Genomic DNA, 17349 nt, shown 5'->3' on the forward strand with positions numbered 1-17349 from the left:
TTGACAGCACTCATTACTTTGTGTGAATGAGAAGCCAGTAGCGTTTCACAAGTAAGATATTTTCAGTAACATGCTAGTTATATGTCAGTAGATAATTTTCTTTGAGGTATTTCTTGTTGTCGGAATATAGTAAATTGTGTCATCTTATTACAAATCTGTGTCAATGACATGGGTCTATAATTCAACAGATTATTTCTATGAGGACATGCTGAACAGTAATGCCTCCAAATTTTCAATGTGAAAACTGTTAAGAGAATTTTAAATAAAATGGATGTTATTAACATTCTACGTCTTTATGCAGCCCTTTAGTGCTAGAGGACTCTGAATTGTAGCATGAAACACAGCAGCATGGGATGTAATTGTGTTGGTGCTTGGGAAACGGCGTGTTGTAATTGAGTTTCAAATTCAAAGAGTTCGTCCACACACAGAGCATCCTTTCCATCTGCATGACGATACCAGACCACACAAGAGCACTGTGACATCTGCAAGAAATGGACGCTTTGGTTTCACTATTATTGATCCTCCTCTTACAATTCTGACTTAGTCCCATCTGAGTTTCATCTGTTCCCAAAACTGAAGTAATGCCATTGAGGACTTCACTTTGATAGTGATGAAGTGGTGCAAGCAAAGGTGAGGTTGTGGTTCCGTCAACTAAGTCACACATTGTACAGTGACAGTACCAACAAAATGGTCTCTTGTTTGGAAAAATGTGTTAGTCGTCAGAGCGACTATTTTGGGAAATTAATATGTAGACAAGAATAATAAAGATGTAGAGTGTTAATACTGTTCATTGTATTTTAAAAGTTGTAAGAGTTTTCACATAAAAATTTAGAGACAATACTTCACGACACAGCCTCATATTTCCTTTCTTGTATTGGTATATTGTGTGCAACTTTTCTTCTTCAGGTACGGACCTCTCCTTGAGTGAACAAGAGTACACTATTGCTAAAAATTCTTCTGTGTCCTCCGAAAGAAACTTAATTGGTATAAAATCTGGGCTGGGAGACTTGCCTTCATTAACTAATTTGCTTCACTAGATTGAGGGATCTACTTCCAAGGTAGCTATTCTTGATTCATGTTCTGGGCAGAATCGTCTTGGTGCAAGAAAACTGTGTCCAGTAGCCATGCTTAGTAACACTGTCATCTGTAACATTACAGTCATTGTTACACAGTTACTATAGCAATGAAAATAATCAATTTTTGATAATATAATTGGATGGATAAGAAATTTTCTCAGCAAGCAGTGGCACAAGAAAACGCGTCAAAAAAGTTAAGGAAATTTGTGAACTTTAGGAGCCATTAGCTCCTCCTCCTGACAGAAGGGGAAGGAAGAGGGATGAAGTAAAATGACTGGTGAGGTTTAGGAATTAGGAAGGGTTGCAGAAAAGTCGCCCAGAAACCAGGTTCATGGGAGACTTACTGGACAGTATGATACGGTACTTGGTCTCTTTATTGTTGTTACTGTGGTAGTATCTTTTAGCAATAGTGATATTTATGCATTTTTCTTGTTGCAGATACGAAAGAATCCAAAAATGATGTCTGCATTTCATGTGAAACGATCCCAAAGAGCAAAATTTTTGTCTGCAGCAGAGGAGGCAAATGAGATGATTGATATGACAAGGTTTGTTGTGATTAATAATTCTGTAGTAATGTATAGTATTACTTTGCTGCACTTAACGTAATTTAATTATGTGTTTGTAGAGAGGAAAGACAAGAAACGTTTGCTAAAAATTACCCACCGCCACAGAAAACAAAAGACAGAGAGAATTTCTCGCCAGCATATACAAAGCAGCAGAAGAGAAAGCTAAGCGTTCAAGAAGACTTGAGAAAACCTGTAAAGAAGGTCAGTTGTGTAATGATTGTCATTTATTTGAAAAATATTTAGCACATGCAAGTCATTGATTCACTGCAATTGTGAGACAGAAAGCGAAAACTGACCTATTCTCTCTCTCTCTCTCTCTCTCTCTCTCTCTCTCTCTCTCTATATATATATATATATATATATATATATATATTTGAAAAGAAAGATGATGAGACTTACCAAACAAAAGCGCTGGCAGGTCGATAGACACACTAACAAACACAAACATACACACAAGAATCTAGCTTTCGCAACCAACGGTTGCCTCGTCAGGAAAGAGGGAAGGAGAAGGAAAGACAAAAGGATATGGGTTTTAAGGGAGAGGGTAAGGAGTCATTCCAATCCCGGGAGCGGAAAGACTTACCTTAGGGGGAAAAAAGGACAGGTATACACTCGCACACACACACATATCCATCCGCATATACACAGACACAAGCAGACATTTGTCATTGAAATGTCTGCTTGTGTCTGTGTATATGCGGATGGATATGTGTGTGTGTGCGAGTGTATACCTGTCCTTTTTTCCCCCTAAGGTAAGTCTTTCCGCTCCCGGGATTGGAATGACTCCTTACCCTCTCCCTTAAAACCCATATCCTTTTGTCTTTCCTTCTCCTTCCCTCTTTCCTGACGAGGCAACCGTTGGTTGCGAAAGCTAGATTCTTGTGTGTATGTTTGTGTTTGTTAGTGTGTCTATCGACCTGCCAGCGCTTTTGTTTGGTAAGTCTCATCATCTTTCTTTTCAAATATATTTTTCCCACGTGGAATGTTTCCCTCTATTATATATATATATATATATATATATATATATATATATATATATATATATATATAAAAAGAAAGATGATGAGACTTACCAAACAAAAGCACTGGCAGGTCGATAGACACACAAACAAACAAAATATGTTTGTGTTTGTTTGTTTGTTTGTTTGTGTGTCTATCGACCTGCCAGCGCTTTTGTTTGGTAAGTCTCATCATCTTTCTTTTTAAATATATTTTTCCCACGTGGAATGTTTCCCTCTATTTTTTATATATATATATATATATATATATATATATATATATATATAAAAGAAAGATGATGAAACTTACCAAACAAAAGCGCTGGCAGGTCGATAGACACACAAACATACACACAAAATTCTAGCTTTCGCAACCAATGGTTGCCTCGTCAGGAAAGAGGGAAGGAGAGGGAAAGACAAAAGGATTTGGGTTTTAAGGGAGAGGGTAAGGAGTCATTCCAATCCCGGGAGCGGAAAGACTTACCTTAGGGGGGAAAAAAGGACAGGTATACACTCGCACACACACACATATCCATCCTCATATACACAGACACAAGCAGACATTTGTAAAGGCAAAGAGTTTGCCTTTACAAATGTCTGCTTGTGTCTGTGTATATGAGGATGGATATGTGTGTGTGTGTGTGTGTGTGCGCGCGAGTGTATACCTGTCCTTTTTTCCCCCTAAGGTAAGTCTTTCCGCTCCCGGGATTGGAATGACTCCTTACCCTCTCCCTTAAAACCCAAATCCTTTTGTCTTTCCCTCTCCTTCCCTCTTTCCTGACGAGGCAACCATTGGTTGCGAAAGCTAGAATTTTGTGTGTATGTTAGTGTTTGTTTGTGTGTCTATCGACCTGCCAGCGCTTTTGTTTGGTAAGTTTCATCATCTTTCTTTTTAGATATATTTTTCCCACGTGGAATGTTTCCCTCTATTATATATATATAAACTCTTAATTTGAATTTTGGCCGGTTGAATGTTGCCAATGGAAAATAGATGGTTTGAGGTAATGTTTAGTAATGTTTCAGTTTGTTACCACTGTTTAATTTGACAGATTTAAGAAACACATTCTGCATATATATTGCAATCAAAAATTTTGAATTCACAAAATCCCAAGGAACAGATTTTTGAGATATTATGTTTTATAGTCACTAGTGGATTTGATTTTCCATTTCTAATATTCTTGCGTCTGAAGGTTCGGAGATTGCCCACAAACAGCATTTTCACCTCCTTTTTGTTGGTTCTGGAATATCTGGCTGGTAAGCTTCTTCCTCAGGATCCTCATTATCACTGTCTGGAGGTTCTGGTTTTGATTAAGGACACAGAACACCTTTTTATTCCTCTTTTAATAGTTCTGATGTTTTCAAAAAGATAATCTCTTTGTTTTGTTGTCCTTACTGTGAAATTACAGCATTGGGAAACCCAACACATCCATTTTCTTGAGGCAAGATGTGGTGCACAAGCTGATTTCCATCAATTTCCATTTTGTAGTGTACTCTACATTTGTAGCTGGTGATAAACTCAAATTGGATATGCTTGGTTATGTTAGAAGTACCGTTCTTAAAGACATTTGGCCTGCCATATGTATTCATAGCAACTTCACCTTCCCGATTTCTTGCAGCAGCAGTTGTGTTAACATGTGTTCTAAGTGTAGGTTCTTGTTGCTGCAGTCATCCCAGCTGTCAGCTACCATTTTAGGGCCTCCAACTGCAAATTGGTAACATCTGTAGGCATCTATAAGTCTCGTATAAAAACGGACCGCTTGTCTTATTTGGTGTTATTATATTCATAAAACATTCTTCTTTCATACAAAGCTGCTCAGCTCCTTAAAATGCCAATAATATTTAGGAGGTAGTGTTTTGTGAAGCAGTGCATACACAACTGTAAGATTTAGAAAAGGGCCTTCTTGTCGGGCCAGTTCTATTTCTCCATAACAATAAGTGTTTCTTTTTCAGAAGACTGACATTGATTGCTTTTAATGATATTATTGACTTCTGGTGGATTCAAACAACTTTAAAGTAGATATGAGTATGTGCAGAATGAAGTAAATTTCTACAATGTATAAAAAACAAAAATAAATGTTTCAGACATTATTGAAAGTTTTTGCTTATACTGAAAATTGTACTTCTCTGACAAGTGGTCCCCTTTTCGCTTTCCAATTCACAATTGTTTCTTTGAGTTTTGTTGGTACTCTTCCATCTATTATGAAACTTCGGAAGTTGTAGAGAGGAAAATGCCCTGAAATATTTTGATAACATAACCAAGAAAACTGCAACTAGAGTGACATTGGCATATTTCCAAGCTAAATGTTGCCACATAGCCAGTGCAGTCAGTTGCACTCTCTCTCTCTCTCTCTCTCTCTCTCTCTCTCTCTCTCTCTCTCTCTCTCTCTCTCTCTGTGTGTGTGTGTGTGTGTGTGTGTGTGTGTGTGTGTGTGTGTGTGTGTGTGTGTGTGTGTGTGTGTGTTTTCTGCTTTGCACATCTTTGTTACTTCTGTTGTTGGAAACATTCTTCACAAAGTAAACTAATTCATACTGTGGAAGTGTTTTATTACTTCCAAGTATCAGAACAGCCCTTGTGTTCAAACACGTAGCTTAATGAGGAGGGTGTTACACTCTCTCTTGACTGCACTAAAAAAAAAAAAAATAGGAAGAATCTGTATAGGTGCTAGAAAACAGTAACAAGCTATGACACTGATCCCATATAGGAACAGATTCACAGTATCTTGTCCCTTAGCCTTTCAAAGTATCTTTAAGATATTGTTAAACTTGAAATCTGGCTATTAAATATTTCCTGGCTGCCTTTTCAATCTCCCAGCAGTTGTTTCATCCCTTGCTCTAGAAAACGCAGTCGTCTAGGTACATGAGCAACTAGGGGTTCACAGTATTTCCTGAAATACTGTTTTGTTCACCTGCCAAGTTTCCTTTGTGGCTCCAAATTTCTTATGTTATTAAACCAAAAATATATCTTATTTTACTATGATTTATAGAGATCTTTATGACTTTGACAAACACAGTTTAAGGAATGGACGGTTCCACACTGTTTTAAAATCACCTCACCTAACTAGTCAATTGAACTGTAAAACGTTTGCGGTCTTTAGATTTGGTTGCAACAAAATGTAAATTTCTTTTGATGACTGTACAGTGACTTGTTATAGGAGAAATATTAAAAAGTTCTTCGAGTGTTAATGTGCTAAAGTAATTGACTTTCCAGTAATATTTTCAACTTTATAACAGAAAAATTGAATTTTTTCATTGTTGTTGTTGTTGTTGTTGTTGTGGTCTTCAGTCCTGAGACCGGCCTGATGCAGCTCTCCATGCTACTCTATCCTGTGCAAGCTTCTTCATCTCCCAGTACCTACTGCAACCTACATCCTTCTGAATCTGCTTAGTGTATTCATCTCTTGGTCTCCCCCTACGATTTTTACCCTCCACGCTGCCCTCCAGTACTAAATTGGTGATCCCTTGATGCCTCAGAACATGTCCTACCAACCGATCCCTTCTTCTGGTCAAGTTGTGCCACAAACTTCTCTTCTCCCCAATCCTATTCAGTACTTCCTCATTAGTTATGTGATCTACCCATCTAATCTTCAGCATTCTTCTGTAGCACCACATTTCGAAAGCTTCTATTCTCTTCTTGTCCAAACTATTTACTGTCCATGTTTCACTTCCATACATGGCTACACTCCATACAAATACTTTCAGAAATGACTTCCTGACACTTAAATCTATACTCGATGTTAATAAATTTCTCTTCTTCAGAAACGCTTTCCTTGCCATTGCCAGCCTACATTTTATATCCTCTCTACTTCGACCATCATCAGTTATTTTGCTCCCCAAATAGCAAAACTCCTTTACTACTTTAAGTGCCTCATTTCCTAATCTAATTCCCTCAGCATTACCCGACTTAATTCGACTACATTCCATTATCCTCGTTTTGCTTTTGTTGATGTTCATCTTATATCCTCCCTTCAAGACAGCATCCATTCCGTTCAACTGCTCTTCCAAGTCCTTTGCTGTCTCTGACAGAATTACAATGTCATCGGCGAACCTCAAGGTTTTTATTTCGTCTCCATGGATTTTAATACCTACTCCAAATTTTTCTTTTGTTTCCTTTACTGCTTGCTCAGTATACAGATTGAATAACATCGGGGAGAGGCTACAACCCTGTCTTACTCCCTTCCCAATCACTGCTTCCCTTTCATGTTCCTCGACTCTTATAACTGCCATCTGGTTTCTGTACAAGTTGTAAATAGCCTTTCGCTCCCTGTATTTTACCCCTGCCACCTTTAGAATTTGAAAGAGAGTATTCCAGTCAACATTATCAAAAGCTTTCTCTAAGTCTACAAATGCTAGAAACATAGGTTTGCCTTTCCTTAATCTTTCTTCTAAGATAATTTTTTCATTAATGTAATTATTTCAAAAATATTTAAAGACTTAGTTAATGATCAATACAGACTGGAATAGGGACAGGAAAATACGTTGGAATAATTTTATAACCCAACCAATAAATGAACCATGTGGACATACTCAGTAGAACGACCCAAACTGCTAAACATTGTATACAGTGTCAGTCATTGGTTCCTTCCAAAATGAAAATTTTGCTCATGTGGCCAGAGCGATTATGATTTAAGGTGGGAGATAACCCAATGCCAGAGTTAATGTAAAAGAGAGTGTAGAATTGCCTCAGCATAACTTTAGACTAATTCAGCTTGCGTTAGTAATAAATAATTCAGTTTTTACAACATTGCTACTCGATACTAATTTGTTGTTTGTGATATTTGCTGCAAAAATTCACTCTTCATCAGACATTAATTACTGTAATTCTATTTTTCATTTTAGATTATGATCTTTAAATATTATTTAGCTTGATTAACATTGTCTGTTAGTTGATAGTACATTATTACAGGATGCATCAAAATTCAACCATGTAATGGATAATTCAAGTAGTACACTTCAAAAATGAGTATTTTTGTTCAGATGCCTAGTGAAATATTTCTGTTAATCTAACTTAATATGCAGCATAAATCTACCTTCCATAGAGACTGTTTAAGTGCTGCATTTTTAGTACCTAATTGTAAGTATCACAATATTTTTAAACAACTCGAAACAATATTTGACAGCTGATTGGTGTTGTGGACAATACATTTCATTCTAACAAGACATAATTTTTTTTGATATAACTGATCACCAAGCTATGGCTGCTACTAGTAGGGTAGATTCTTGTTGACAGGAGGGGACAAGTCAATTGTGAAGGTCACATGCACTTGAGGAATGTGTTAAATGCCATAAAACAAACAAAATCTCATGCATTAAGCTCTTATTGTCTGGACATACTTCATATAATTAATATGTCACAGCCATCGATTAGTGCTAGACCACCAGACCCGAATAAAGTGAGTGCCCGGAAACTGAAAGGTAACGGGATCGAATCCCTATCAGACCATGGGTTCTTTCAGTCTGCTTTTTAACATAACATCCATCTCTCAGTAATGTGAAGATTCTCTAGCGACAGCACATGGTTCGTATTTCATGTCAAAGTGTAGGTCCTCATAACCCAGTCGGATAACTAAGGTAGGATAGGGGGACAGGCAAGTTGCTGAAGTGGCATCCAATTGAAAGGCTTGCACCTCATCATTGAACCATACAAAATAATAATAATAATAATAATAATAATAATAATAATAATAATAATAATAATAATAATAATAACCCCCGTGGAGGCCCGGGAAAAGAATAGGCCTCCGGTATGTTCTGCCAGTCGTAAAAGGCGACGAAAAGAACAAACCACTAATAGGGCTAACCCCCCCTTTTAGTGTGATTACTTGGTTCAGGACAGAACTAAAGAAGCCTCGGACAAGCGCCGTCATGGTCGGGGACGACGCTTGAACCCTATGCCCGCCCACAATGGTAACGACACTGCTAGCCAACTGGAAAATGATTTAAATCCAAATAGAGGTGTTTTGCAGGATATGCTTCCTGCAACCACCCTAGAAGGAAAACAAAGACAGAGGATGAGATGGTCAGATGAAGTCAATCGACACCTCATGTTCTGTTATTACCAAGCAACAAACCTAGGAACCAACACAAATGGATACAGATCACAAGTATACACAACATTTATTACCAGATACCCGGAATTAAAATTTTTAACAGAACAACGACTAGCTGATCAGATCCGTGTAATAATCAAAAATAACAGGATACCCCAGTCAGAATTAGAAAACATCAAACAACAAGTACAACAAATACTGGAACAAAATAATGTGCAATCAGAAGAAGAAGAAAACACAGTAATGGACTCAAACATCCCAGGGCAAACAAACAAAGACCAACACGCATCAATTAAACAATCAGAGGAAAACGAAATATTAAGACAGCCACCAGAACAAGCACAAATAGAACACGAAGAGAGACATGTAATAGATATAGAAGAGAAATTTCAGCTGACTTATATAGAATACAAAGACACAAATACAGACATTAGACCATTCCTGCATAGACCGCCAAATAACCCAAAAGTCGAAACAACAATAAAAACTATCAACACAATCATACACAACAAAATAAATGAAAACACAACTATGGAAGAGTTACAACTACTGGTTTATATAGGAGCACTCACTACACTAAATATACACACTAGGCAGAGATCAGAACAAACCAACACACAGAAGAAACCCACAAAACCAGCATGGCAACACAGGTTACAGATCAGAATAGAAAAACTGAGAAAAGACATCGGACAGCTAACACAATTTATAAGAAATGAAATATCAGACAAAAAACGAAAAAGGTTAGGTAAAATCTCACAACAAGAAGCAATAGAGCAATTAGATGAAAAAAAGCAGAAATTGCAAGCATTGGCCAAACGACTTAGAAGATACAAAAAAAGTGAAAATAGAAGGAAACAAAACCAAACATTCAACACAAACCAAAAGAGATTTTACCAAACAATGGATAACACACACATTAAAATAGACAATCCACCAAACATAACAGACATGGAACACTTCTGGAGCAGCATATGGTCAAACCCGGTACAACATAACAGGCATGCACGGTGGATACAAGCAGAAACAGACACATACAAGATGATACCACAAATGCCTGAAGTGATAATTTTGCAACATGAAGTCACCCGAGCAATTAATTCTACACACAATTGGAAAGCCCCTGGAAATGATAAAATAGCAAATTACTGGCTAAAGAAGTTCACCTCAACACATTCACATCTAACTAAATTATTTAACAGTTACATTGCAGACCCATACACATTCCCTGATACACTTGCACATGGAATAACCCATCTGAAACCTAAAGATCAAGCAGACACAGCAAACCCAGCTAAATATCACCCCATAACACGCCTACCAACAATATACAAAATATTAACTTCAGTCATCACACAGAAATTAATGACACATACAACACAGAACAAAATTATAAATGAAGAACAAAAAGACTGCTGCAAAGGAGCACGAGGATGTAAAGAGCAACTGATAATAGATACAGAGGTGACATATCAAGCGAAAACTAAACAAACGTCCCTACACTACGCATACATTGATTACCAAAAAGCCTTTGATAGTGTACCCCACTCATGGTTACTACAGATATTGGAAATATACAAAGTAGATCCTAAATTGATACAGTTTCTAAACACAGTAATGAAAAATTGGAAAACCACACTTAATATCCAAACAAATTCAGATAACATCACATCACAGCCAATACAGATTAAGCGTGGAATATACCAAGGAGACTCATTAAGTCCTTTCTGGTTCTGTCTTGCTCTGAACCCACTATCCAACATGCTAAATAATACAAATTATGGATACAATATTACTGGAACATACCCACACAAAATCACACATTTGCTATACATGGATGATCTAAAACTACTGGCAGCAACAAATCAACAACTCAACCAATTACTAAAGATAACAGAAGTATTCAGCAATGATATAAATATGGCTTTTGGAACAGACAAATGTAAGAAAAATAGCATAGTCAAGGGCAAACACACTAAACAAGAAGATTACATATAGGATAACCACAGCGACTGCATAGAAGCGATGGAAAAAACAGATGCCTATAAATACCTAGGATACAGACAAAAAATAGGAATAGATAATACAAATATTAAAGAAGAACTAAAAGAAAAATATAGACAAAGACTAACAAAAATACTGAAAACAGAATTGACAGCAAGAAACAAGACAAAAGCTATAAATACTTATGCTATACCAGTATTGACCTACTCATTTGGAGTAGTGAAATGGAGTGACACAGACCTAGAAGCACTCAGTACACTTACACGATCACATCACATACATTCAGCAACAGAAAAATTCACATTAAGCAGAAAGGAAGGTGGAAGGGGATTTATAGATATAAAAAACCTACATTATGGACAGGTAGACAATTTAAGAAAATTCTTTCTAGAACGAGCAGAAACTAGCAGGATACACAGGGCAATCACTCATATAAATACATCAGCTACACCATTGCAATTTCATAACCACTTCTACAACCCTTTAGATCACATAACATCAACAGATACAAAGAAAGTAAATTGGAAAAAGAAAACACTACATGGCAAGCACCCGTATCATTTAACACAGCCACACATAGATCAAGACGCATCCAACACATGGCTAAGAAAAGGCAATATATACAGTGAGACGGAAGGATTCATGATTGCAATACAGGATCAAACAATAAACACCAGATATTACAGCAAGCATATTATTAAAGATCCCAATACCACAACAGATAAATGCAGACTTTGCAAACAACAAATAGAAACAGTAGATCACATCACAAGCGGATGTACAATACTAGCAAATACAGAATACCCCAGAAGACATGACAATTTAGCAGAAATAATACATCAACAGCTTGCCATACAACATAAACTAATAAAACAACACGTTCCCACATACAAGTATGCACCACAAAATGTACTGGAGAATGATGAATACAAATTATACTGGAACAGAACCATTACAACCGATAAAACACCACCACTTAATAAACCTGACATCATACTCACCAATAAAAAGAAGAAATTAACACAACTAATCGAAATATCCATATCCAATACAACAAATATACAGAAGAAAACAGGAGAAAAAATTGAAAAATACATCCAACTGGCTGAGGAAGTCAAGGACATGTGGCATCAGGATAAAGTTGACATTATCCCAATTATACTATCAACTACAGGAGTCATACCACACAATATCCACTTGTACATCAATGCAATACAGCTACATCCAAAGTTATGTATACAACTACAGAAATCCGTAATTATTGATACATGTTCAATTACCCGAAAGTTCCTAAATGCAATATAACGTATACCGTATAGTTAAAAGGAAGTCACGCTTGATCAAGGTCCGCGTAACTTTCAATTTTTGACCAGACATAACGTCTGACAAAAGAAAGAAATAATAATAATAATAATAATAATAATAATAATAATAATAATATTATATTATTATTATTGATATTATTATTATCTCTGTGTTGAGATCCTTGCTGTTCATGTTGTGTATTAATGACCTTGCAAACAATATTAGTAGTAAAATTGGGCTTTTGGCCAATGATGCAGTTACCTATAATGAAGTCCTATCTGAAAGAAGCTGCATAAGTATTTAGTCAGATCTTTATTAGATTTCAATGTGGTGCAGCCATTGGAAACTTGCTCTACACGTTCAGAAATGTAAAATTATGCACTACACAAAACGAAAAAACATAGTATCCGATGACTATAATAATGAGTCACTGTTGGAATTGGTCAACTCGTACAAATATCTGGGTGTAACACTGTAGGGATATGAAATGGAATTATGACACAGGTTAATGTGGATAAAGTTGGTGGTAGACTTCGGTTTATTGGTAGAATATTGGGGAAGCAATCAGTCTACAAAGGAGATTGCTTACAAATCATTAGTGCAACCAATTCTCAAATATTGCCCAAGTGTGTGGGATTGTATCAGACAGGGCTAACAGGATATTGAATGTACACAGAGGAGGGCAGCACAAATAGTCAAAGGTTTGTTTAATCCATGGGAAAGTGTCACAGAGATACTGAAGAAACTGAACTGGAATACTCTTGAAGATAGGCGTAAACCATCCCAAGAAAATCTGTTGTCAAAGTTGCAAGAACTGGCTGTAAATGGTTACCCTAAGAATATGCTACAACCCCCTATGTATCGCTCACAAAGGGGTCATGAAGATAAGATTACAATAATAACTGCAGCCGTAGAGGCTTTCAGTCATTCTTCACATGCTCCATACGTGAATGGATCAGGAAGAAATCTGAATAACCTGTACAGTGGGGCGTACCCTCTACCATGCACCTCACAGTGATTTGCAGAGTATACATGTAGATATACACTCATGCTCATAAATTAAGAATAATTGCAGAATGTGGTGCCACACAACGTGGCATTACACAAAACTGGCACTAATAGCGTAAGCACATAGGGAACACACGCAACACAGATCTGTAAGTCCACGGTATTGGTGATAAGTTGAGAAAACTGTCCCAAAACACATGTGCTACAAAACGCGACTGTTTCCTGTGCATGTACCCCGACATCAATATGGGATATTATCACCATGCACATGTACACAGGCTGCACAGAGGGGTTGGCATACTCTGGATCAGGTTGTCTAGCAGCTGCTGGGGTGTAGCCTCCCATTCTTGCACCAGTACCTGTCTGAACTCCTGAAGTGTCCTAGGGGTTTGAAGACATGCAGCGATACGTCGATCGAGAGCATCCCAGACGTGCATGATGGGGTTTAGGTCTGGAGAACAGGCAGGCAGCTCCATTTGCCTGATATCTTCTGTTTCGAGGTACTCCTCCACGATGGCAGCTGAATGGGGCCATGCGTTATCATCCATCAGGAGGAAGGTGGGACCCACTGCACCCCTGAAAGGGCGGACATACTGGTGCAAAATGACGTCCTGATACACTTGACTTGTTACAGTTCCCCTGTCAAAGACATGCGGGGGTGTACATGCACCAATCATAATACCACCCAATACCATCAAACCACGACCTCCATATAGGTTCCTTTCAAGGACGTTAAGGGGTTGGTATCAAGTTCCTGGTTCATGCCAGATGAAAACCCAGCGATAATCACTGTTCAGATTACACCTGGACTCGTCCGTGAACGTAACCAGGGACCACTGCTCCAATGACCACATACTGTGTTCTTGACACCAGGCTTTATGAGCTCTCCTGTGACCAGGGGTCAGTGGAATGCACCTTGCAGGTCTCGAGGCGAATAAAACATGTCTGTTCAGTCGCCTGCAGACTGTATGTCTGGAGACAACTGTTCCAGTGGATGTGGTAAGGTCCCGAGCAAGGCTACCTGCAGTACTCCGGGCCGTCTGCGGTCACTGATTGTGAGATATCGGTCTTCTTGTAGTGTTTTACACTGTGGATGTCCCACACTGTAGTGCCTGGACAAGTTTCCTGTCTGCTGGAATCGTTGCCATAATCTTGAGATCATGCTTTGTGGCACACGGAGGGCCCGTGCTACGACCTGCTGTGTTTGACCAGCCTCCAGTCGCCCTAGTATTCTATCCCTCATATTGTCATCAATATATGTTCTTTGAGCCATTTTCAACACACAGTCACCATTAGCACGTCTGCAAATGTCTACACACTTGGTAGCTGCACTGTGCTCTGACACGCACCAACATACCTCTGTGTATGTGGACTGCTGCCAGTGCCACCGTGCGACGACCGCAGGTCAAATGCACTGCATGGTCATAGCCCGAGGTGATTATACCTGCAAACCGCCCACCAGAGCGTTGTTTCACCATGTATTGGCATTATCCTTAATTTATGCGCATGAGTGTTGATGTAGAAGTGACATTTAAGTCTGTCATTCATACTGCCTCATTTCCATTATGAGCTACAGTTGAAGTAATAGAAAGAAATATTGGGACAATCTAAAACTACATACAAATGTAGACCAAATGGAATTTACACACTGGTGGAAATACAGTGGTGACCTTTACAACTGAAACATTAGGCAGAATAGAGAATAACAAAATTTTACTTACTGTATAGCTGGAAGAATACATTATAAATTTTATAGATGATTTGTGTTCATAAAAAGTGTGATATTTAGTGGCTGTAACCCAACTGGGCATAGATGAAGTGAGCTTGGATGACAGATATGGGTAGGTCATTCCATACTGTGACGGTTCATCTGTGTATAACTGCCAAGTAGAGGTGTGCCCATCTCTTGGCAAGTGATGACCAAATGTTTTCAATGGGTGTTACATGACTAAGAAATGTACTGACCAAGACAACAGTCTATAAGCTTGCCAAGACAAGAGCCTAACACTTTTGTATTGATTTGGGTCAGCTCGATGTGGGCAACACATGATTTTGTGTTATCTTGTTGGAAGAGAAGTTGGAGATAGGGCACAGCTACTAACCTTGACACATCAGAAATGTAACAGCTGCTGTCCAGATTACCAGGGGTGACTGAATTGTGTATCCTACGGCACCCTTGTCCTACCACTTCAGGTGCTGACCCCATATGACGATGAATGTGATCTGGAAACTTTCGCTCCTCAAGAGCCTCCACACACAAATACCTGTATGTCCATTGTGATACTATACGCAGAACAGTGACATTTCCAAGAAGTCGGTGTGGTGCTACTTTGTGTGTGTGTGTGTGTGTGTGTGTGTGTGTGTGTGTGTGTGTGTGTGTGTGTGTAATCACTTGCATATCACAAGTGTGTTTTATTTATTTATTTTATTTATCAACGGTCTTTTGATTGGTTTGATGTGGCCTGCCACAAATTCCACTCCTGTCCCAATCTCTTCATCTCAGAGTAGCACTTGCAACCTATGACCTCAGTTGTTTGCGGAGTGTATTCCAATCTCTGGCTTTCTCTACTGTTTTTGTTTTTCCTCATTCCTTAGCTTATCAGTCCACTTAATTTTCAACATTTGTGTGTAGCACCACATCTCAAATGCTTTTATTCTCTTCTGTTCCAGTTTTCGCATTGTCCCTGTATCACTACCATACAATGCTGTGCTCCAGACATACATTCTCAGAAATTTCTTCCTCAAATTAAGGCCTATGTTTGATACCAATAGACTTCTTGTGCCAGGAATGCCCTTTTTGCCAGTGCTAGTCTGCTTTTGATGTTCTTGCTCTGTTCATCACTGGTTATTTTGCTATCTACTTGTAGAATTCCTTAACTTCATCTATTTCGTGATCATCAATCCTGATAAGTTTCTTGCTGCTCTCATTTCTGCTGCTTCTCATTACTTTTGTCTTTCTTCGATTTACTCTCTATCCATATTCTGTACTTATGAGACTGTTCATTCCATTCAGCAGATCATGTAATTCTTTGTCACTTCCGTTTCACTAACAATAGCAATGCCATCAGCAAATTGCATCATTGATGTTCTTTCACCTTGAATTTTAATTCCTCTGCTGAACCTATCTTTTATTTCCATCATTGCTTCTTTGATGTGCAAATTGAACAGTAGTGTTGAAAGACTACATCCCTTACGTCCTTTTTTATCCAAGCACTTTGTTCTTGGTCGCCCACTCTTATCATTCCCTAATGGCTCTTGTACATATTTTACATGTTTTATGATGATGATGATGAAGACAACACAACACCACCCAGTTATCTGGAGGCAGGGAAAATCCCTGACCCCACTGCGAATCGAACCCGGGACCCCACGCGCAGGAAGTGAGAAAGCTACCTCAAGACCACAAGCTATTTTCATGCCAATTTGATGTGTTCTGCATGTCACTTTCTTGGTGTTGCAGTTTTAATGGCCAGGAGCATAGATGAAATCATTCTTACCTTTTTAGTGCTTTATTTTGGCAATGTATAGGAAGAGAGATTATTTAGATGTTAAGTTAGAAAGCTGTTAATGTTGTTGTTAAAGATAGATGATGGGAAACATGCTATGTTCAATGTACCTTGGAGTCCTCCATGCCTTTCATCTTACATTCTAAAGTACCTTTCTCCCTCACACCCACACCCACCCGCTCACCCTCTCTTTGCGCTTATGTCCATCTCAACCATACAAGACATCTAATATTACTGTTTTTATGTTATTGTAATTTCCTGGTTGTAGCATTTTCCAGTCGATGTTTGGCAGTGTAAGAGTAGCGTATGTGTCAATACTACTTTGTTTTCTGGTATGTTGTACAATATAAAAGTTCCTACAGTAATGAATATTTAACTGTCCATTTTATGAGTTGGAGCTAGTTCAGTAGGAATCTAGTTTTTTAACCCATTGCAATGGCAGCTACAAATGACTCCCTGTCTTCATTTCTTTTACATGCGCTGCAGCAGTTTAATATTTATTTCTTTGAGAGAGTTTTCATACTCAGTTTGTTTATCAAAACATGTACGATGATTTAAAACTGCTTTCTATATTCAACAGATAAAATTAGAAAAGACACCGGACAGTACATCTGATGATACGTCTGACACAAATAGCAGTCTCAGTACAGTTCCGGATTCAGTGAAAAACTTCCCAGTGAATGACAGATCTGAAGAATCTTCAGCTGATGACAAAAATGCAGAATCTGGTGAATTGAAGCAGATCACAGAAAAAAAGCCGAAAAGTGTGAAGAAAAGCACAAAAACAAAGTAAGTTCAAGTCATAAAGCAATCCTATTTCTAGAGACTTTGTTACTGGA

At 38.1% G+C, this 17349-nt stretch overlaps 1 protein-coding gene across 3 annotated transcripts in view; it reads left to right on the forward strand.

Annotated features, from left to right (window-relative positions):
• The window catches only part of LOC126175651 (histone-lysine N-methyltransferase NSD3), a 107732-nt gene that overhangs the window by 19346 nt on the left and 71037 nt on the right, over window positions 1-17349 (forward strand). For all 3 annotated transcript variants that reach the window (XM_049922545.1, XM_049922543.1, XM_049922544.1), the window contains exons 4-6: window positions 1515-1621; window positions 1702-1843; window positions 17091-17299. In XM_049922545.1, the coding sequence (XP_049778502.1) occupies window positions 1515-1621; window positions 1702-1843; window positions 17091-17299 (458 nt within the window). The remainder of the gene's footprint in view (window positions 1-1514; window positions 1622-1701; window positions 1844-17090; window positions 17300-17349) is intronic.

This window comes from Schistocerca cancellata, chromosome 3 (genome assembly GCF_023864275.1).
Source record: "Schistocerca cancellata isolate TAMUIC-IGC-003103 chromosome 3, iqSchCanc2.1, whole genome shotgun sequence".
In the NCBI taxonomy this organism is placed as follows: Eukaryota; Metazoa; Arthropoda; class Insecta; order Orthoptera; family Acrididae; genus Schistocerca; species Schistocerca cancellata.